Source organism: Trachurus trachurus (assembly GCF_905171665.1).
Source record: "Trachurus trachurus genome assembly, chromosome: 15".
NCBI classification, from domain to species: domain Eukaryota; kingdom Metazoa; phylum Chordata; class Actinopteri; order Carangiformes; family Carangidae; genus Trachurus; species Trachurus trachurus.
The window spans coordinates 25,799,570-25,822,486 of record NC_139906.1 but is presented as its reverse complement, the minus strand read 5'-3'; the positions used below and the strand labels follow the sequence as shown (position 1 = coordinate 25,822,486).

The 22,917-nt window shown below is 41.9% G+C and overlaps 1 protein-coding gene across 1 annotated transcript in view; it reads left to right on the top strand.

Annotated features, from left to right (window-relative positions):
- The first annotated feature begins 375 nt into the window (after window positions 1-375).
- stk32c (serine/threonine kinase 32C) overlaps window positions 376-22,917 on the top strand; it is a 107,342-nt gene continuing 84,800 nt past the window's right edge. The window contains exon 1 of the mRNA XM_083988007.1: window positions 376-787. Coding sequence (XP_083844133.1) covers window positions 706-787 — 82 coding nt within the window. The 5' untranslated portion in view covers window positions 376-705. The remainder of the gene's footprint in view (window positions 788-22,917) is intronic.

Here is a 22,917-nt window from a genome sequence, read left to right as displayed (position 1 = left end):
TAGAATCAATTATAAATATTCTAGTGCAAAAACATGCATACAATTTAGGATTTCTATACAATAGAATAAAATAGAATAGAGTAAAGATAGATATGATGATTTATTATGCCACACTTGAAACTGTAACTTGAAACTCCTACTCAAAATTGAAACCTGACCATCGAATCGAATCAATCGAATGATAGGTGGAATGATAGATGGTTCTTCATCTATCCATTAATGAGTTCATTCTCCAACTCAAATCCATGCTGCCGGTGCATGCTTTTATTTTCCATACCAAATCTATTGACTTCCGGTTTCCTCCTAGCTAACTGTCGGGAGCTCGACGCAGCTCGTACTCAGCCCGGACAAACAGAAGTGTGTCGGTTAGTGCTGGTAGGCTACGGAAGACAACCGAACAACACCAGCACCGAGTGAATCCACCTAACAGCAGCTGGAACTCAATGAAGTCAGTGAGTGAAGAGAAGACATCTGTCAGCCTGCCACTTCCCGCTACGCTCGCTCTCCCCCGCTGTTGTTTTACGACTCCAACTCGCGGTGCTCAAATTTTCGGCAGAATTAAATACCGGAGAAGTGAACCGAAATAACGGACAGGGGTTTGGGTGAAATGTGTGGTTATTATTATTCCTACTGTCTTCTGAGGAGCGTGTCCAACACAGAGCTGTAGTTTCTCTCCAAGAAGCAAGGAATGCAATCTGAGCATCAATGTTTCACTGGGGCAAGTGGAAGAAGAGGATGGGAGCCAATAGTTCTTCAAAGAGACCAGTTTTCGATGAGAAGGAGGATGGTAAGTGATGCAAAGTAACGTTATTTCCCTCGCTAAACACATCACACGTGAGTTACAGCTGACACTTTGTTAGTCTGCCTCTTTATCACTGTGTAGTTTTAGTTTAACTGTTATAGTGTTGTTGATTTACACTAGCACTAGCATGTGATACCAAAGCTAACAAAGTTGTGAAAGTTCCCACTCGGACTGGGGCACATTTGCTGTTCAAGCTGTTGCAAGTTCATCTTAAAACAAGTAGGCTTTGTTATAGCTTTTTTTTTCTTTCTTTTTTTAACAAAGCCGGCTTTTTGGGGAGACTTGGGAAAAATGTAGTGGGCGTGATGAAGTCCAACTTCCTCCGAGCTGACGGCTGTGCTGTCTGTCAGCTTTATTATCCAGAGGCCAACCGTGCTCATAATTTGTATTTCCATCATTCTCACTGACGCCTACATAACGAACACTGACAGAATATAAAGTTCCTGCTCCAGATGAGCTCGTGTGCAGATAAAGTGAAGATCACTCTCACAAAACAGAGAGCATTGTCAAAAAAAAAAAAAAAAAAAACTGTGAGAAAATACTTGAAAGCCTGAATGAATGAACTGTTTGAAATAGGGGCTATTTGAAGACAGAGAGTTAATGGCGTAATTAAGACAAGATTAGTGTCATGCATGGAAGTAATGTTAATTCATGGTATCTTGTCAGCGTATAGGAAATAAGCCTCTTGTGAAGTGAAACCCGCCAGCTCAGCACTGAATCACAGAATCAGTGTGATAGACTATGTGCAGAAACCCTCTGTTGCTGTCTGTCATCAGTGTGCCTGGCAAGTTACAGGCACAACTTAAGTAAATGAGGTCATTTCTCTGCAGGGATATGGTCATATGCTCTCTCCTCTCTCCCCCTTCTCTTTCCCCCCTCTCTCTATCTATGTGTGTGGGTTTGCTTTTGCTTTGTATTATAAAACCAATAATCAAGATCACAATTTTTTTGTCAGCAACCTTTCTCAAGAAAGTCTCTGATGCCAACTGAGATTATTATCAAGGGGAGTGGTTATGGAAGAGAATAGGAGTGGTGGTCCACTCTTAGATCAAGGCCAAATGATCAAAGGCCAAATTCATGAAGGGTTGGAGAGGAGAACTGATCTTGGCTGTAGTGTGACACTTTCTTGCCTCTGCCTTTTGTAAGAAAAAAAAAAAAACAGTATCAGGATAGGCTGAGCTTTGGTGCAAAGGTTCATTTGATGTCATTACGTAAGGTTGTAGTGTGGAGTGTGTCCCTTCACGCAGCTCTTCAGATGAACATACAGGGAACAGTAGGTATGTGCTCTGCATTTGTAAAAAAGAAACATCTGTTAATCTTAGTCTGATCACCTTGTGAAGCACAGACTCTGCACAGCTTTTGTAAACCAGCTGCTTCTCTCTCACCCTACTCATCTTTCAAGGAGTTGCCTAGCGCTGATAACAGTCTGAGAAATCCATGGTGTGCTGTGCTGTTGCTGTTGTTACGGATGCTAACGTAGACTATAGATGTCAGCAGCCTGTCAGGGTCTCTTAGAAACAGTATATCTATTGGCTTCTTGGAAAACAGCATATGGCCCATATTCGCCGGTAATATTAGAGCAGCGTTTGGCTCAAAAGGCTGCAAACATAATCATAGCGGTCAGGATGATGTCCAAGCGTAGCTGCCAAAAGGGCTTTTTTGGCAGATAGTTTGATTAGCAAAGGAAGGCTGTGGAATTGATTGAGGTGCACATCCTGATTATCGGCCCATTAACGTTTCTCACTGGAACTCTTCGACCGCAGCGCTCAGGGTGAGAGATTAAGGGAAATCAGTGGTAGTTAATGGCAGCGAGGGTGAAGTCTCTTTTTGTTTCTCTTTTACTCAATTAGTGAACAGAACCCAGTTTTCAGAATCCTCACCAGTGTTTTCCAAGCTTTTTGACTTGTGCTCCTTTAAAGGAATAGATGTTTAATTTCCTGCCAAGCAATAGCTGAGAGTGTTTCTATTCTCATACAGCATGTGTGGTACACAGCTATCAGCACTGAAAGAGGAAAGGTAGCCTTGGTCTCTCCATAGGTAACAACACAATCTCCAGCACAAAAGCTCTCACAAACTAGTTGTGGTTTTATGGTTTGTGGAGAAACTGTCGGGCAAAGAGTGACACATGACTTTGTGTTGTTTTTGTCAAACCGACACAATGTAACATGTCGGTCTTTAGGTGCTGGAAAGCAGCATGTGTTATCAGGCTCTGTTTCCAGTCATAATGCAAAGTTTAAGGCGACCAAGTGCTGAAAATCTAACTGTTCCCTTTAAATGAAGCAGTAGCTGTAATAAGTGGGTCGGTCCTCTTGTAACTGGTTGTGTAAGATACTCAAAAGTGAAAATTCTCATCCTTCAAAATGTTTTATGTCTGAAGTCACTTTCTTTTCTCATAACTGCATATTCCTGATTAAGCCCATAACTCTGGGCTTTAAAACCTCATTCAGTCAGTGCCTATAGAAAGTCATCATCCCTGCTGCCAAAACCTTTAGCCTACCTTTTCTCACATCACACCCTAGAAATTAAAATGAATTCCATCTACCTTTTTGGAGCTGTACACAATACAATTCTCCACATAATAACATTTTAAAACATTCTGGTCAATTATTAAAACAATATTAGTGAAATAGCTTTTTTAGTAAGTCATCAGCCCCTTAGAATAGACCATTATAAACTTGTTCAGACTCAACCATGGACTGAATATAAAAAATCAACTTTTTCATCAAACAGCAGGTTAACTGAGCCCCACCTGGCATCACGTCCTGGATCAATGACTTCAGAATAAAACCAGCAGTTTCCTGAGGATTCCACTACTAGTAGCTATGTGGTGCTGCAAAGAATTCAACAAACAAGTGTTTTCAAAAGAAAAGTTGTAAAAAGGCACAAGTTAGATGAAGGCTACCAAAACACTTCCAAGGCTTAGCTATCGCTGCGAGGACCATTCAGAGCATCATTACAGTAAGAAGTGGAAAGCATATGACCAACACCAACACCACCAACACCTGGCCTAGACCAGGTCATCCATCCAAACAGGATGACCAAGCCATTTTTTTTTTTACCTCCAACAATTCTGTAAAGAAGAATGTGCAATTATACCCTAATCCAGGTGCATCTATAGAGACACAACCAAAGAGAGTGATTAAAGCAAAAGGTGACTCTACAAATGATTAAATCAGGGAACTGATGACTTTTTCAACCCTGCTATTCCATTATTTTTATTCATTTTCAAAACTGTCATCGTCTTTTATTTTTCATTAGTTTGATGTTGTAAGGAACTTTTTTTTTTAATTAAGATGGAAAAAGTTTATGCTTAATGTGACTGATTTATATGACAAATAATCTAGCTATTTCAAGGGAGTATGATGATTTTCTATTGGCACTCTGTCAGTATTTTTTTTTATATTATGAAAAAAAAAAAAACATTAAGTCATCCAATGCAATAAAGGAAACAATCAGCATTTTCATTCAGTCCTATAAGTGGATGAAATGACTCCACAGTTGGAGGTGAATGAATGAGTGTGTAGATTGTTATGTTTAACTATTGGCTCCAGACAAATGAGCACGACTCTGCCACGTCCTCATCTGCACCAGTCACAGGCCTGTTGCTTTCTGAAAGAGGACACATGTTGTGAATGTGCAACAGTATTCAAGAGAGAGTGCCGAAATTGGCAAATTCCCTCTCTAATCCAATATGGGTGTGGACTTGGCACACTTGTTATTTTTTGCTCCAAAGGATTTACAGAGTATGCAAAATGTGTGCATGATTGTGCATGCATGTCTGTGTATTGTGTCGAGATATTGTTGAATCCATTTGATCCTCCTTGTTAACCCAAAGGCAAATTTCCACTTCTGTGGACAATAAACTTCTGTTCTTTGTGTGGGTGCGTGTGTGTGTGTGTGTGAGAGAGAGAGAGAGCCTGAATGCCTGCGTGTGCGTGACTGCTTTTCCCATTAAGGATGAGTATATGAGGCAACCAGAGCAGATTTGGTTGAGGATAAAGATAGATGCAGAGTGAGATGGCTGATTACTTGCACTGAGTACTGAGGCGCATTTTCTTTCATCTCTGTTATAGACTCTCAATTTCTCTCACTCTCTTTATTCAACTCAACTTCATGGCAGCCTGCAGCTACTGGCCGTTTGCCACAACCGAGGTCCACAGAGGTCTGATGGCAGTAACACAATAGGTGGGGAATACCGCCTTGGCTATATTGCGGTATCGTCTGAATGCAGTGTGGCCACTGCTGAGACTGTTGAGTATAATTCCCTTGTGGAAATGTCACATTTGTAATGATCCAAGTCACAGCTCATTTACCAAACCTTCATCAACCTCAGAAGTAAATTGAGCTCGCTGATTTGAAGATAATACAAAATGATGTAATTCTTCATCAGTTGAAAACGGCCTCTATATGTGGCATCTATAGGGATCCTCACTAATTTATTCTGATGTTACATGAATAGAATAACGTTACACTCGATAAGGCTTACATTTCTGTCATGTTTTTGGTCGTCACAGCTGAGAATTTGCATCTGGACCATCTGAATATGGCATATGATCTACTGCTATAGGGGCTATAATTGTACACCATATAATGTAAGCAAAAGTTTAATTGGTTGTGTATTTGTAAAGAGAAGACAGCATTGTGGGTGAAAATTGCCTCCAGCTGCAAAACACCTGAATGAGGGCAGCAGTGGAGAAATATAGAGTGTAACTTTTTATCATAAAATCAGAGCAAAAACAGGAGGCAAAGATGTGTGAGCTGAATAGAGTTAGTGAAGAAGACAACCCAGCGGACACTAGAGCTTCACCTGTTGACATTCAGTCCGAGCCCAGTCCGACCCATTACTGTATTTATGGGCCCAAGCCTGATTTTAACACGTGTATTGTTAGAAGTTAAAGGTTATACTGTAGCTACAACTTTTTCATCAAAACGATAATTAAAAAAAAAAAAAAAACATCCACAGAACGTCTAGAGGGGTGCAGAACAAAAGTATTAATTTTACAGAATTTTTTATAGTATAGAAATAATTGTTTTATAAATTTTGACGGGTCCAAAATATATAAATATTTACATCTGGTTACGTTGGCAACGTCGGCATGAAATGATCTCTTCGCGAACAACATTAGTACGTTGACGCACGTGAGGCGGAGCTCAGAGGGAGCCAGATCCTGATAGCTCTGAGGAGAAAATGGCATTGTGCTAATGCTAATGCTAACTAGCGGTCAGCCGGTACTGTAACGTTTCCTGTACAGGCGTGATGCTGCGGGTTTGTCAGGTTCGTCTGCAGGTGAGTTAGTGTGAAATGATTCAGATGTGTTTCCAGTCCGCTGTCAACACCAGAGCTGCTGGTTAGCATTAACTTAGCTTTAGCTACTAGCCGCTCCCTATAGGTGTACCTGGCAACCAGTACAATTGAAGGTTGGAGCGAGAGCGGGCGAGTGTGAGTGCGACACCTACTGGCTGGGAGGAATTTAACTTGTAGCGATCACCTTTAAGTTTCAAACTACAATTCCAAGTTGTTTGGATGACATAAATCTGTTCAGATGAGCTCCAGATGACAGCAAATACCAATTGACCTCAACACCAGCCTGACCCGGCCTGGGCCCAAGAGGAGGGGAGAGGGCTGGTTGTGGGCTCTGGCAGAATATCCAACTGGACACAGCTCAAGGTGTAGAAGACAAGGACATCGTCACCACAGTCTGTAGCAGGGTAATGTGTGGTCCAAAAGACAGCAGTGAGAGACAGTACTGCTCTAATGGTGGTTTATTCTGCCTTTCTTTTTTTGCCGTGGATCTGACCACAATCGAGTGACCATGTCTTATTTTGATGCTGTGTTCTTCTTCATTTACTTCTTCTTCAAATACAGTTGTATACTGTACTGAAGTATATTTGTCATGTTCAACTATTGAGTAAAATAGATAAAAGTCAAACGAAAATGAAACTTATAGTATGATATAGGTGTCACTGGTCATGTGATCACAAATTCAACTAAATCCATAGACGTTTTCACACCAGGAACGTCCGTTAGTTCACTTTCTGCAAGATGGCTGCATAGGGAGAGTGTGTTCTCATGTGCGCCTAACATGGCATAATTGTTACAATAATAATCATACATTTTTCCCACAATTCCTGACTATGAAACCTGTTGACTCCAAAAAGGCGTATGCTTTTTGCAGCTGGGTCAGATCGAGGTTGGGCTGCGTTCAGGCATCAAACGAAGCGCACCGGGGTTCCAGTCATGACAAAATTAACTGAAAAAAGTCGAGTCATGTCAACTCAGTACGGATGGAACTGCTGAAAGTTTTAGTTCAAGTGTGAGCAGCAGTAGATACAGTAAGTACACTTGACATTTGTCAGAAATATTCAGTGTCATCATCATCATATCATTTCTATGTAACAGCCCAGTTGGCCACTTCATGGTAGCAATGACAAACTGCTGGCAGGTCACGTCTGACAGTGTTTTTACGTCCGACTGACTGCATCCACTTTTCACAGCGAGCGTCCCAGTGAGTCATGACAGCGAGCCAGCCCTCAACGGTGCCAGCACCCGGGAAAACAAACAAGCCAAATGGAATTTAGCCACCTTTAATTTCATTATTTACACCTGTGCTTCTCCTACCGCGACCTGTCAAAACGTGTTGTCCTGAAGCAGAGGCCCTGTCTGCACTTAATAACACCGTTAGGGTCACTCCCCCCCCCCCCCCCCCCCCCCCCCCGACCCCCCTCGCTTTTTCATTTTGACACAATTCTAATAAAAGCAAGTCCACTGTGCCTTGTGCCTGCTTTTTGTCCATCACTTGAGTCTTGTGAAACCTTGTTTGCTTCAGGTGATGCGCAGGTGATGACAGTCGCGGCAGCTCCGGTGCCAGAGGGAAGCCGTCTTCAAAGAGACGGGCTCAGCTTGATGTTGACGTGACAACAGAGGGAGGAAAGGGCGGCTGTTGCTTGTTGAGGCGTTTGTGCCTGTGCCTGTTTCTGTGCGGGGAGGAAGGGATTAGGACGAGGGGAATACAATTGATGTGGCCTGGTAGGGTGGAGGAGTGGATTCTCTCACACCTGCTCATTGTTTTGTCGTCTATTTCTGCCGTTTTCGCGAGTGCTGAGCTGGTCGAAGGCAGGCGAGCACACAGAGCTTCGTTGTTGACCGTAAATCCATGTGTTTTGTCGTTTTGTAAATGCAAGGGCTGGAAGCGTCCAATAAAACCAGCGTGGCGTCACCCCGGCCGTAGGTGTTCTTGTAGCAGCTGTGAGGTTAGTTCAATGTTCGCCTCTCTGCCTGTACAGTTCTTTTATGGAGAAAATGCATTACTGCTTTCAGCCCGCCCTCAGCTTATCCCCACCACTTCGATTACTGAACTAGATTTCATGATGGAGAGAAGAGAGGCAGCACTCTGGCTGAGACAATTCCTGGGGGAAGCCCGAATGAAACTGTAAGTACATTTCCACTGTGCCCAATGCACAGGCAACCTCGCAGCAAATAAGGAGGATTGGAGAGAATAAAACCTGGGATTGCAAATCACAACGTCAACGCAAGTAGCTTGACAGACTGACAGATGTAAACTCACTAGTTTATAAACCTGTTCATTATGCAGGGGCTGTGTGTGTGTGTGTGTGTAGTGTCTGTATTTGTGTGCAGTGTAGTGAGACAAACCCTGGGCTTCTATATTTCACTTGGCAGCAGCCCAGACGTTATTGCCCATTGAAACTAATTAAAACCAGTTTTCTGATCATCTCAGTGTCCCTGCAATGGTTCTATGTCAAATGTGTTTCCATTTTCCTTTAGCAGGGCAGTCTCACTGGTTCTGCGATGGATACTCAAGTGTATAGGCTTTACCTTTTTTGGTCATGTACTTATAGAGCTTCAGTTTAAAAAAAGTTGCAGGGGGATTATTGAGTTCTTGCCAAGGAAGTCTTCTCAGTTATTGTTGCTATGCTGGTCAGGCTTTTCTTTGTTACAGTTCCCAGTGACAGCAGAGTCTATACTGCTGACCTGTGGGTACACCCTGGACAGTAGGTTTTGGCGGTAATAAGGTATCCCACCGTATCTTAAAATAGCAGCATTATCAGTTTTATTACGTCATTGAAAAAAAAAAAGCAGTGCACTTATAGACGGGTTTCTGTGCAACGTCATCGCAGATGTGCGTGCGCAGCCAGGGGGCAGTAAGCGGGACATTTCTCATTGTTTACAAGCGGAGTCAAGCAGCAAACGAAAAGGACAAGGAGTCGGCAAAAGGATGGATAGAAATTGCATAATATCCCGAGGGGATCTCATCCGTTTTACCAAAAAAAAGAAGATTATGGCTCGGGGCCAGTGAAAGGGTGGATTGGGGTCCCGAAGGTCCTAAAGGCGGCGAGAGTCTGTGCAGCACCGGTGTCATAAAACTAAAAATAATATAAATAAAAAAAAAAAAGTTAAGTTTTGCACATACAGACTTAAATGCACGGAAATTGTCGTTTCTGTACACACTGGGCCTTTCTATGAGATAACTGCAAATGTCGGGCCATATGATAGCTGGCCATTTGGACATATCTGAAATCCATTAGTCACTGGAAATATTATAGCTATGGGTCTGATAAAAACGAAACTTATCAACCAGGTCGCGTTGTGTTGGTAACATGCCATTGCTAGGCTAGCTAATGTGTTCAAATTGCTACCCGCCCCCCATCAGACCCTCCGACCGGTGGGGGGGGGGGGGGGGGGGGGGGGGGTCCGAGTAGTGAAATTGCACCTGTATGTCCAGCACCTACATGTGTGTGGTTGAGTTTCCAGTTTTAGCATCATGTTTTCCTTTGGGAGATGTTTGATAAAGTTGATGGACGTGACGTCGTCACGTGACGGCTCAGAGAAGAGAGAGAGGAAAAGACAGCAAGTCGCTTATATAGTGAGTTGGTCCTCAAGAAAAACACAACTTCTGCAAAAACCTTGGTAGATTTGAAGCACTATGTTGCCATAGTTACCATGTGTGTCTTGTAGGCTTGTGCCGATGTTATAAAAACACAGAGATGCTGCTACAGCTGATCAGCTGAGCCACATCTGCTGTGATGTGGCTCAGCTGATCAGCTGATCGTTGCTCCGACGGAGGTCAGATCTTCTAATGTTGAACTCATGTTATAAATACAAAGCAGCCAAACACCAGGCTGAAGAGAGGAACAGCAGAGCTCCTCTCACAGCTGCAGGTGAACCGGCTGGAGAGGCAGCGCTGTCCTTTCTCCTTTCTTTAGCAGCACCATCCACATTTTGTTAGAAGCTATTTGTTGTTAATCTTGGTAATGTACATGTTTTGTTATTGTTTCAGTATTCTTATGTGGTATTGGTAGCTGTTCCCTTTCTCCATCTGAGCTGTACAACATGATGTTTAATTGGCTACGGTAATATTGTATACCGCTGTAAAATGTGGAGGAGGTTTAACGGTATCAACACTTGGATACCGCCCAACTCTACAGGACTGGTCGCAGAGATGAACACACACTTACAATTTAGAGTCTCCAGTCCACCTATTGTGCATGCCTGTGGCAGAGAACCCAGAGAAAACCCATGCAGGGCAGGCGCATGGAGAACGTGCAGACCTCAGTGCCTCTCCTTAATATGAGAAAGAGGTGAAAGAGCTGAAATGAAATGACGACTGTTGCTGACAGATCTGATCAGCTGCAGCTAAGTAATTAGTCTGTGAGCTTCATCAGCTTTGTGCCAGTGCCATCCTAGACTTTAATTTTCGAGTTTGTTTTGAAACCCAGTGAAAGAGCTATGTATGGATTGAGGGTTTGCAAAGCAAAATTATGATCAACAGATACTGAGAAAAAAGAAACAGCATGAAATACTGCAGTGAGAAGCTGCTTATTCTTGAAGTAGCATACATATGTAAGGGAAAAGATCACAGTTCTACATGGACTCCCTCCACCGAGCGGATAACACCATATACACCAGCACGTCCTCTTTGCTCACTCAATGCTGGTCTCCTGGCCCTTCCTGCTGCTAAAACGATGACAGCTGGCGATAGAGCATTCGCCTACTGGGTCCCTTTTCTTTGGAATGGCCTCCCATCACATGTTAAAGAAGCTCTTACAGTAAATCAAGACTGAAGACCCACCTTTATTCATTTTATTACAACCAATCTTTGGTCACTTTTCTTCTTTTAATATCTTATTATCATCATCATTTGTTATTTTCTCTACATTTTGATGCTTTAAATATGTTTGTTTTAATTTGTCTTGGTATTTTTGCCTCATGCACTATTTCTTATTTATTCACTTTATGTGTTGAGTAAAAAGCCTTTGGGACAAGGACTAACCAATGAGTTTGGTAGCACCCCTTAGCAGCTGTTACTGTTAAAGCGGTAGTTCAACATTTTGGCAAATTTGCCTATTGCCATAATCCCTATTCACAGGAGTAGATTCATTAACTTTAATTGTCGGTGCAAGCTGTTTTTAGATGGGTGGGGGAGAGACATGAGCTCTGCACAGTATTTTCACCTTTCCCTCATCTAACTAATCAAATACATAATTCAACAACTCCAAAACACTCTGAAATAATAATGGAACATTACGAGATGGAGTTGTTTTCGAGGCAAATACGTAGCCGGAACTACATTCCAGACCGAGTAAGTACTGTGCGCCTCCGTTGTGTTAGCTGAGCAGCTCGCGTCTCTGCCCTGCTGATCTAAAAACAGCTTGCACCAATAATTAAAGGTAATGAACCTACTCCTAAAACTACAGGGATTATGGCAATAGGTGAATTTTCCAAATGTTCCAAACTATTCATTTTAAGGACTATTGTTAGCTTAACCTCTGATAGCATATAACACACATGGGACGTGGGTTTATTTTAAGAACCTGTAACTCCACAACGTTCTCATTTAGTGTAACTCTTGGTCATTAGCTATAGTTACCGTAGCTTAAAATGTTAAAGACTGCAGCTTATATTAGAGATAAACACAATTAAATGTTTTTTTTAGACTGTTGCTCTGGTATTGCCTCATAAATATTATACAACCCTATGCCTTAGCTAAACTTTGTCTTTACTACAATCCTGTGCACTTGTATTGGTTAGCTACTAAATTATGACCAGGCATCACTGTTCAGAGTAATGATGAGATGTATTTGATATATATGATGATATATTGATATATATAATAATATATTGATAAATATAACTTCAGTTTGATCTAAAAGCTTACAGTGCAGTATTTCCAGAACCCAAACTTGAAACCCTCCCTGTTAAATTAGTGTTTGTCAGTGTTTTTATGGCCATCCGGCAGCAATGGGATTTTTTTTGAAGGGGTCTATTTGTAACTGAGAGAATGAGGTCAGAGGAAGGTGACTCTGTTCTTCATATTACTGCTGGAGGACAGGGCAGGACTGCCAGCCTGTTGGTCAGCCTCTTTGATGTCAGAATCCTGCACCACCCACTACCACGCAGCCTCTTTTTTTTTTTTTTTTTTTAATAGTGCCATATAGTGAAAAGACATACAGTTACTACGGACAAACTACAAAGGTGCAACGTGGGTGATTAACAAATAACAATATCATACCAACAAGACTTCAAATAGGCAAACAGAGAAGAGACAAGAACAAAACAAGACACATATATACATATGATAATGGTAATAAAGTTAGTAAATTTCATAATAAATGAAAGAAGAAAAGAAAAGAAGAAGGATATAGCTATATCATGAAGAAATAAATACAAATAGAATGCGAAAATGAATAATCAAAGGTAGGTAAAGATTTAGGCTATTTTTCTCGTGTGTGTGTGTGTGTGTGTGTGTGTGTGTGTGTGTGTGTGTGTGTGTGTGTGTGTGTGTGTGTGTGTGTGTGTGTGTGTGTGTGTGTGTGTGTGTGTGTGTGTGTGTGTGTGAATGACTTCTTGTGTAAGATTGCAGAGAAAAGTACAGAGGGGATGAGAGTATGCGATGGAAGCATGAGATGGAGGTGGGGACAAGGGGGAGGAGACAGATGAGAGACAGGAAGAAGCAAAATAGTCTCGTAAGAAAGGATAGGGGGTAACATTGTTTTAGATCCCCAGCATGCCCCGGGGGCCAAGACCTCCAGGGTGGGAGGAGGGCGGGACTGGAGGGGTATCAATTAATTAATCATTCTTTCTCTTTTCTTTTCTTTTTCCCTTCCTTCCCTGATTTGGGTTTATTTTGTTTGTTTTATTCTTAAAATATTAGATTTGTTTTAATTATTCTTACCTCTCTCCATCACATTAATTATTGCGTACTTTGGGCTGCCACCAGACCCGAGGGAGGTGGCCAGTCCGTTGTAAGTCGGTTCCTTTTAGAGTGGAACCCACCCCTACGGGAGGGTTCCACTCAGGTTGGTCCGAAGGGCAGTTTTTATGATTGGAGAGGGTTACGATCATGTTCATGTCTTATCCAAAAGCAGTCATATCCGTCAATCTTCCCCCCAGTCCCCCAGCCTACCCATCCCTGGAGCCCCTCAGCTCCCGTGGGCAGCCGAGATGGTCCCCCACCTCTGGCATCGAGGGAGGTAACTAGGTGACTAAATAAATGCACGAATGGAGGGAGGGGGGGACAGGAAGGGAGGGCAGAGCAGAGGGTGAAATAATTAGGCAAGAAAAAAACAAAAACAAGGAGTGAGAATGATGAGAATAGAGGGTGGGAGTGAAAATGAAAGTAGAGAGGGGAAAATTGATGCATGTACTGTAGTGTAGTGGGCTGTTGGCTCGGTGTACATACAAAAGAGAAAAAATAAATCAGATAAAAATTAATTAATGCAAAATAATAATATAATAAAAATAAAATAATAATAATAATACCACGCAGCCTCTTAATGTGGAGCACACAGCGCCCTTGTGTCGCCAGAGAGCTTGTCACACACATTATGTCTACATGCACACAAGAACCGGGGTTATTGAGAGAAATCGGGTTAAAGCAGGAAATCTGAAAATGTGATTACATCCACGTCAGGGTGGAGGCCGTGTTTACATGCAGTCCATCAGTAATCAGATTTCTCCTCCACCTCTTAACATTTTGTTGTCCAAGAGCTTTGGATTTAATTATTTGGGACATTAGGATGCACCGCTAATCGTGAGACTCTTCCCTTTCATCGCAGCGCACAAAGCAACACTTTCCTTGTCTTTGTCGAAATCCAGAAAGAAAAGCAAGATAAGATGCTAATCATTTTAGAGTGGTATCCTGGTTAACATCCATGTTAAACAGGATACTCTCTGTCTCGGCGCCCTGCCCCCCCCATCACAAATACCGATTTTCCTGTTTACATGACATTTAAGAAATCAGATTACTGCAGACGGTCAGTAGTTATCAGGTTATTTATGCACATGCAGGGGGAGTGTGGACGCATCCTTTCATAAACCATGGCTGTTGGTCACATTCACAGTTCTACAGTACTTATCAGTTGTTGAAAGTATAGATTATACATTTTCTTGGTACAATTATTGTCAAAGAAATAATCACGGTACTACGATTATCACGAATTTCACAACACTATGAATGTATAAAATGCTCAAATATAGTCAAAATATAATTACATTACACAAAACATTTACAGTATCTATTAATATGACCAATTATTAATCCCCCAGGGGAAGTGTTTGAAATATTCAGGTCATAAATTGTCATCTACACCAAATCTTTACGTTTATTTTAATCTTTTATGTTTGGTTTTGTTTTGCTTTTTTATAACAAATGACACGCTAACATCTAAATTCCTACCAATTCAATGTTACGTTAGTTAAAGCAGAAGTAAGCGATCCGGTCATTTTGGCTAACTTTCTTCTGTCAGCCGATGGAGTTAGCAGTCTCCGCCCTCGTCCCTACGTCGCCACATTCACGCGCATCCCTTGGCTGCACACACAGAGAGGACTGCCCCTTTATGCCGTTCTCTCTCCTCATTGGATAAAGGTTGTAGGATACATGGAAAGTTTTCTCCTCGGCTTACAGCAGAGCAGAGTGACTGACAGACCCGTGTTTCGGACCAAACACTCTATATAAGTGATTGCTGTCGGAAGATATAACTATTTAAGACTTATATTAACACAAACATTCAGCTTACTTCTGCTTTAAAGGGACAACGAGGAGTTTCTATTTGGTTATAAAAAAGTCTCACGTTAATGTGGATGAATCTACGCTACCCACACTTGTTAATGGGCCCATTTTCGATAAATATATCGTTTTGTCTCTATCGTTATTTTGTTATTATTAGTCGTGGCGGAAATGCTGGGCGAGCCGACCAGCGTTTCTTTACGTTTGGTTTCGCGGCGAGTCATGAGAATAACGCCGCCGAATTGCTGTTTACGGTAGGAACTACGACGGTATGTGATCGTCTTTGAACCTCTGACTTTAATTCTTGATGAATGAAAACATGAGTCGGTCTTGCGCCGGTCAAAGAATTTCACGGTGCGCGCGGAGGCTCATAAACGCTTCGCTTTTCCAAAACTCCTCGTTGTCCCTTTAAATGGACCAGTATCTGTGCATTTACCTTTATTTTGCCAATATGGTTGCAACATTATCTTTTTTGGAAAGTAACAGTATTCAGGAATCTTTACAATTAATTAATTGTGGCGTTTAATACCACGGTTAATTGTGGAAACAAGTAATCGTGACATCCCTAGTTGAAAGCAATGTGACTCACAGACAGACAAAAAAAAAGTTCAGTAATGTTCAGGATTTTGAAAATTGGGTCTGGGTTGAGGCATCATGTGAGTGCGCACCTGACCTGAACTGAATATATAGCTCTGCCCTAAATACCTGTGAGGACTAACAGAAGTCAGGTGTATCTGGGCCAGAACACATAGTATTGCTGCCTCAAATCACAAGTGTTGAGGGGGAAAAGAACTAGGCCACAGTGTCCATTCCCTCAACCTTAAGCATACACTGAAATACAGTGTCATGCACGCTGTGCTTGAGCACCAGCACACATTTAGCAGTGTTAGAATATTACATCTCATCATGGTGCAGTGCTACGGTGTTGCCTAACTGACGCAATCCTCTTTCTTCTGCTTGGTGCACACAGGATATGTTTGCACAGTTAACATTTCCTGATGATATTGTGACTAATTGTGTGTATCAACATCCCACTGGAGCACATAGTACTGTAGTATTTTGTGTGTGTGATCCATTACTCAGCCCTCAGTGTGTTTTATTATCTGCCCCTGCCCCTTCTTTATCATTATTTTATATAAATCAATATCTAAGACTTTTTCTTGTGTTTTGTTTTTAGTGGCTTGACAGTATAGAACTCTATTTTCAGTACAGCATCACTATTTTTTCCTAAGAGACTCTGTGTGATTGCTCTTCCTCTTACTATCCCTCTACCACGTTCCCTCCCACCACCTCCTACCAGGCTCTAAATAGATCCATAATGTATCCCTCTGTGAACAGTGGAAAGGTTAATATGGCATTTTAACCCCGGAGCGTGGTCCATTTCTTCGGCGTGATGTCGCAGCCCAGTGGTTTGTGAAACCAGGTTGTGCTGGAGATGCACAGGGATGGTGGGAACATGGAGGATTTGGAGATAGAGACAGTTTTTAATTGGAAGAACTTGTTCCAAATCTGTAGGCTGCAGGGAGTTTGGACCCACTCAGCAGATGTCTACATGTTTGATTATGCCTGAGTCAATGCTTGTGTTGGGTGTTAACAATATGGTGAATGATCTCTTGGTGTTGCCAAAAGGCCACAGCATACAGCTCATGTTAGCATGTCTGAAATGATGAATGATGAACATTCAACTTCTGCAAGGAAAGACACAGAATCTAGAATTTTTTTAAATATTCCCTTCAAATTTACTAGAATCACAAAACAGTCCACCATGAATAATAAACGATGCCTTAACAGAGTTGAGTTTCTTATGTGTAAAGCAAAGAACATTTTTTTATCATTGTCAAAAGTGTTAAAGTTACATCACAAACTGTATCACAGAACAATCTGTGGAAATGTGTAAAATAAAACAAATAGCCCAGAACTCTGTGGTCCTGAGTTCTGGAATTTGAACTGAATGATGTGGGTTTTTTTTGGCAGGTTACTGATGATGATGCTGCTGGTACTCACACCCCTCCTGGAACGGTTACATGCTGTCATTCTGACATCCCAACATTTAGACATACCACCATTCCGACATACGGCTATTCCGACACGCGAATGTCCCACCATTCCAACAAGGATTTTAATGTAAGGAAATGTGCGTTACTCAACAGGTGACTCCCTTCATTAAGACATGCTGATAGAGGAATACCGACATTGTGCGTAATTACGCAGCAGAGCGCAGACAGGGACTAGTCTGCCTGTCTAGCCTCTACCTGGTCTTTTTAATAAATTTAAAGTCCCCCTAAAGAGGCATTTTAAAATTTGTAAAAATGCCCTGCTGTGACAATTTTTTGTTTAAAATTGCTTTCCCACAAAAAAGTTGTTTAAAAAAAGCTCCCAAATAGGCTAAAAATAGGTCTACTATTTCTCCCTCATTGAAAAATCCAGATTCTATGAATATTCATGAGTATGCAAATGCATCATGACTTATGCCCGCCCACCATCGCGTTGCTAAGTAACGGCGGTGCGCATTAACGGGGCAGGGGAAACGGAGGAGTCAAAACACGAGACTTGCACTCTGGTCTACCGCATTCAAGGCAGCGACTAAACCTCTGGGACACGGCAAATAATGATAACATTCTTGAACATCTAGCTGTGTGCAAAATCTTTTTGGGGAAAAAAATACGCTATTAAAGGAATTGTCGGAAAGGCAAGATGTTTAAAAAAAGAAAAAAAATACCGTCATTCCGACCATAGGATGCAAAAATTGTCGGAATGATGGGACATTTGATAGAAAATTAAGCGTTGCCATTTAGACAATTAGAGCCCTATGTCGGACTGTTGGGATGTCGGAATGGTGGTTACCCCCCTCCTATAATGTTATATAAATATCTGTTATACAGCACTAGCATCAGTGGTTTTCCTGCTTGTTCTTGAGTTACTTCTGGTCAGATTGCCAAATAAATTGTCAGCTGAGCTCTTCCTTCTCTTCCCTGGAGGTGACAGGACCATTGGTGATGTGTCGTTATTCAAATGCCTGAGAGATAATGAAAAGGGGAAGAAGCGGACTGTATGTGTAAATTGAACGAAAAGTGGAGCTCTCCAACCGACAGCTGCCTCTGCGGTCGTGTGTTTTTTTTAAAACAGCTCCAAAAGCACCTGGGATTCACTGATAATAGGCTGAAGAACGGAGCCAAACTGACCTGCTGCTCGGCCAGGAAAAAAAACAGACCAATCTGTTGCAGAGTCAGAGGGATGAGGTTGCCATGATGTTTTATGGTCCATTCTGTACAGTACCTTAAAAATATTTTTCTGCTTTACAGAACGTTTTGTGCCTTTTTTGGCAGTAAAGTCTTTCAAAGGATGGAGCTTGTTTTGTCCCCACTCTCTTCCAGAACCTAATTATGTTCAGTTTACAGTGAGGTAGAGTAGAACTGAACACACATTTATTATAACTAGATGGCTTCAACAAATGTTTAGCAATGTGTGCTTGTAAATTGACCATCAGAATAGTTGTCAGTTAAAGGGATAGTTCACCCAAAATTCAAATTTCACTCATTATCTACTCACCCTCATGTCGACTAAGAGCTGGGAGAATTTTCAGAGTCCTCCGTTCCTTCTCTGAGTTACGGGGGGGTCCGCACAGCAGTATTTGTCCATATAATGGTTGTGAATGGATACCAACTTTCTTCGTCCAAAAATACACACCAAAAAACATCCAAATACCTCCATACTGCTCGTCTGTAATGTCCCTCTTGTATTGAAGCCCCGACATGAGAAATTGTTCCACCGATCGTGATTTGCACTGACACAGGAAGAGCAGTGAACCGAGACACTGGGAGCTTCCGCTACAAACAAGCTTAGAATATAGACTTATTTAATTTTTTTCGGAACAATTTCTCATGTCGGGGCTTCAATACAAGAGGGACATTACAGACGAGCAGCATGGAGGTATTTGGATGGTTTTTGGTGTGTCTTTTTGGATGAAGAAAGTTGGTATCCATTCACAACCATTATATGGACAAATACTGCTGCGCGGACCCCCCCCGTAACTCAGAGAAGGCACGGAGGACTCTGAAAATTCTCCCAGCTCTTAGTTGACATGAGGGTGGGTAGATAATGAGTGAAATTTGAATTTTGGGTGAAGTATCCCTTTAATTTTCTGTTGATCAATGTATTTAATCATGAATTTGCTGGAGATATACTGTAAAGATACCCAGCCACAGCAGCAGTGGTGATGGTGATGGTGATGGAGCTTCACTGTAATTGTAGCACACGAACTGACCTGGTTTCACAGTGCTGGCTTGGGATGATGACCTTTTGAGGAATTGTTAGGGCCGACCAATAAATCCATAGATTTCTCACAGAGGAAACTTAACTCTGCGCTGTAGGAGTAACTTAACACGGACTCAGACTGCAGACGGTCTACGCGGGTAGTCTGACCCCGTATTTTCAGCAGAAGTCCAGCAGCACAGTGCCCTCCTCCTCCTCCTCCTCCTCCTCCCCGTGTTTAATTAATGAGTCGCATCATAATGAATACACAATGTGCCGATGCTGGGCCAGCAGTTGTAAATCACTGTGAATTAATAATATGCCAGAGCGGGGACCAGGAGGAGACGATGTGGCAGCGCTGTAACACAACGTACACAGAACAGAACAGAACAGATACACAAAGGGACACATTACCATGGTAACGTCAGAAGTTTTCACACAGTCCAGATGATGTTTCTTCGTGACAATGCTGTGGATGCAAGAGTCCCCCCCTGCTGCAGTGCAGAATCGTCCTCTGAAGTGCTCTCGCTTTTGGTCTTAACAGTCTTTAGATGTGCAATACAGCCTCTCATAATGACTTGACTGTGCACAGGTCCAATTTCACATCTCCTCTTTCATTCTCTGCAGCAGGGCTTCCTGTTTGTGAGGATTTACCTGACATCTGTGTGGATTTTTCATACCTCATTCAACCGTGCAACCATACAATTCTGGTCTCACACACACACACACACATAAACAAACACACACAAACACACACTGTGTGGATGGGGAGTTCATCTCCTTGTGGTTTTCCTCTATCAAAATGTAACGCCTCGGGAGAAATGCTTTGCCGGTCACAGCGTTTAATCCACATCAGTTCTCTGATACTGAAGTTGTTGAAGAAGTCAAGCTTTCAGTTCATTTTCAGCTGGATGTTTCGCATTCAAGTTACCACTGATACTGTGCCACGTCCTGAATGTGCCTCACAGTAAATGCATTGGAATGTGACGGCTGCATCTTTTGGAGAAAGAAGGCCCTGTTTACACGATAACGCTTGTGGGTGAAAATGACATTGGATGTGCCTTTCGTTTAGACAGCGACTGCGTTTTTGGCTTGAAAACGCAAAGTGAAACTAGGGATGCACCGATCCACATTTTTTCACTTCCGATCCGATCCCGATACAAGAATTTGGATATCTGCCGATACCGATACTATTCCGATACAAGAGCTTTTTTTTCTTGATAAAAATACACGTGCAATTTCAACAATAATATGCCTGTTCTGCCTACTATGTAATTTTCACACTTGGCAAATTCATTCTGAGGGCCAGATTCCAAGTAAACATAGCCGAAGTCTATGAACACCTACGTCCATCTGAAGGTTTACAAAGTTTGACAAATGGAAAGAATAAGTGGTATCATTTAGTGCCTTTTGTTCCGCAAATGGTGTTGATTTTGACCAAGAAATACTGTAGTTTGATTGGTGCATTCCTTCTGTGAAACAGTGGATGTTTCTCTATCTCTGACAGTAGAGAAAAAACTGAAAGAAGCATAAACTGGATAATCAGGGCCAGGTCTGTGAGGCAAAAGAAGTCAGACAGCATCTCAGAAAAAAACAGCACAAAAGCCAGAACACAAAATAGGCCCATAAAAATCCATATGTTGCTTGTAAAGTTTAACATTGCTATAATATCTATAAGATAACACCATAAACATTAAAGGCAAATTTCCCCCCAAAATTCTTTCACCTATAGGCCTAGATCCTAAAGAGGCTATGGAATACCTTACGTCAGCTCAGACATCCAATATTTTATTCATATACTTACATTAATACATAATATAAGTAGTCTATGTATTTACTGTTATACCTTATTTCAGGCAGGTGGGGGGCTGATGCTGTGGTTGGTTACTCATGTGCTGCAGTGACATCATACAACGTGTCTGTGGGGCATGCAGGTGACATACTGTATGTAGGTCTTTACTGATCTGGCCCGGAGTCAGTTTGACAGGATTTGGGTATAAACATTTGTTATTCAAAATATGAATCTTGATTAACAAAATATAGCCCAGTTCCATGGGAAATGACAGACCTGGCAACCCTGTGGATAATAGGGCTTTACTTAGTGCTAGAAGTTAAAGTAAAGATGTCTGAACAGAAATATCAAACCCTCACATGTTCTTGTGCAAAGCCCTTGTTGGGGAAATAGGTAGAGATATAAAAAGTAAGGCTGTAGAATTCAGAGAACAGAAAAAGAGATGGATAGTTCTAAAGAGGTGGGTAGTGGAAACCAGTTTGCTGGCCAGTGTCTCCATCCATAAAAGTCTAGGGAGTAGAGAGTAGGATGTGAGTGAAATGAACAGACCAGGGGCCTCATTTATCAAAGAGCGTGTAAAAGTCCTCTTAAATTTTCAGTACGACGGAAAGGCAAAATGTGCGTACGACCAAAAAATATACACTCTTTTCAGATCTATCAAACTCCGCGTACACACGTCTGCACGGTATTTCCCTTGATAGATCACACCGGACCTGAGAAAAGCGTGGATGAGAACACGCCTCATACCCAGCCCCCTAAACGGCCCCATACAACCATATGTGGTCAATGCAAATCAGTTACGTGCATATTAAGTAGCCATGTGCACTCTGGAAACGTGTGGAATGACGTCAGTGGAAGACGGTGAAGACAACAGACGGACGGAGAGCGGAGAAAGAAGCGGAATTTCTCTGAAAGCGAGATACACGGTAACACGGCAATATCAGTCAGAAACATCATCTTGCATTGAAAGGCTTCAATAAATACAAAAAACTCCCAAATCTAAATGAAACAGAACAGAAAGAAGAAGAATCACATTTATTCTGCCCCTTATTTTAGATTATGTCATAATAATTTAAAGCAGGGTTTCCACCGCCAGTCAGTACTACTTTGCACCCCTTTCCACTAACCCCCGATCCGTTCACTGGAAGATTTGATTTTCATTTGTGCATAGCTATATATTAAAAAAAAAAAAAAAAAAAAACATTGAAGTCCACCAGTCTGTGATTTTTCCTAAAATGATGTTTGGCAGCACCCATTTTTGTTAAATACAATAAATATTATTCACACAAAAAATATCGATCATGTTTTCTCATTTGCTTTGATTTGCTCCGACATTATTGTGCTTGCTGCTTGCTTGTGTGCGTCCAGTCTGGCTACTTAACACAGCACGTCGCAGAAATTATTTTCCAGACTGGACAGACTGGTTGTGGAAGAGGTGTAGTCTACATGCAGGGGAAAAATATCAATATGATATCAAAAGAAAACGAAATTCGTTTTATAAAGCCAGTATTTAGGAGCAAACTAGTGTAAATGCACAGGGGAAAAATCTGAGTCGCTGTGCTTTTCATGTAAAGTGCCGACGTCAACACGTGTGCGGTGGTGGTGGTGGTGGTGGTGGTGGTGGGGGGGGGGGTCATCATCACCACCACTTGCTACTTCAACACTTCAAACAGTGTCCGCGCTCCTCTCTCCCTCGCATACTGCAGTTCTCTGACTCTGCAGCGGCGTCGCCAATTCCTCCTGTTCTTCAAAAAGCGTGTAAATGCCGGTACGCCATGGTCGGACTGGTCGTAAATTTTTGCACTTACTCCCGACAAGTTTTGGTTTGATAGATCCCAAATTAGGCGGAGAAAAGTGCGTACGCACAAAATGGGGGAAAGAGCGTGTAAAAAAGCGTGTATCCACAATGATAAATGAGGCCCCTGATTGCTCAGAGAGAAAATCAGTTATTTCTATCTGCTGGCAAAGAAACACCCAATAAAACTTTGACAGTTGATGTGTACATCCCTGATCTATGCCTCCTTATTGATCTCAAAGGCATCAGCAGT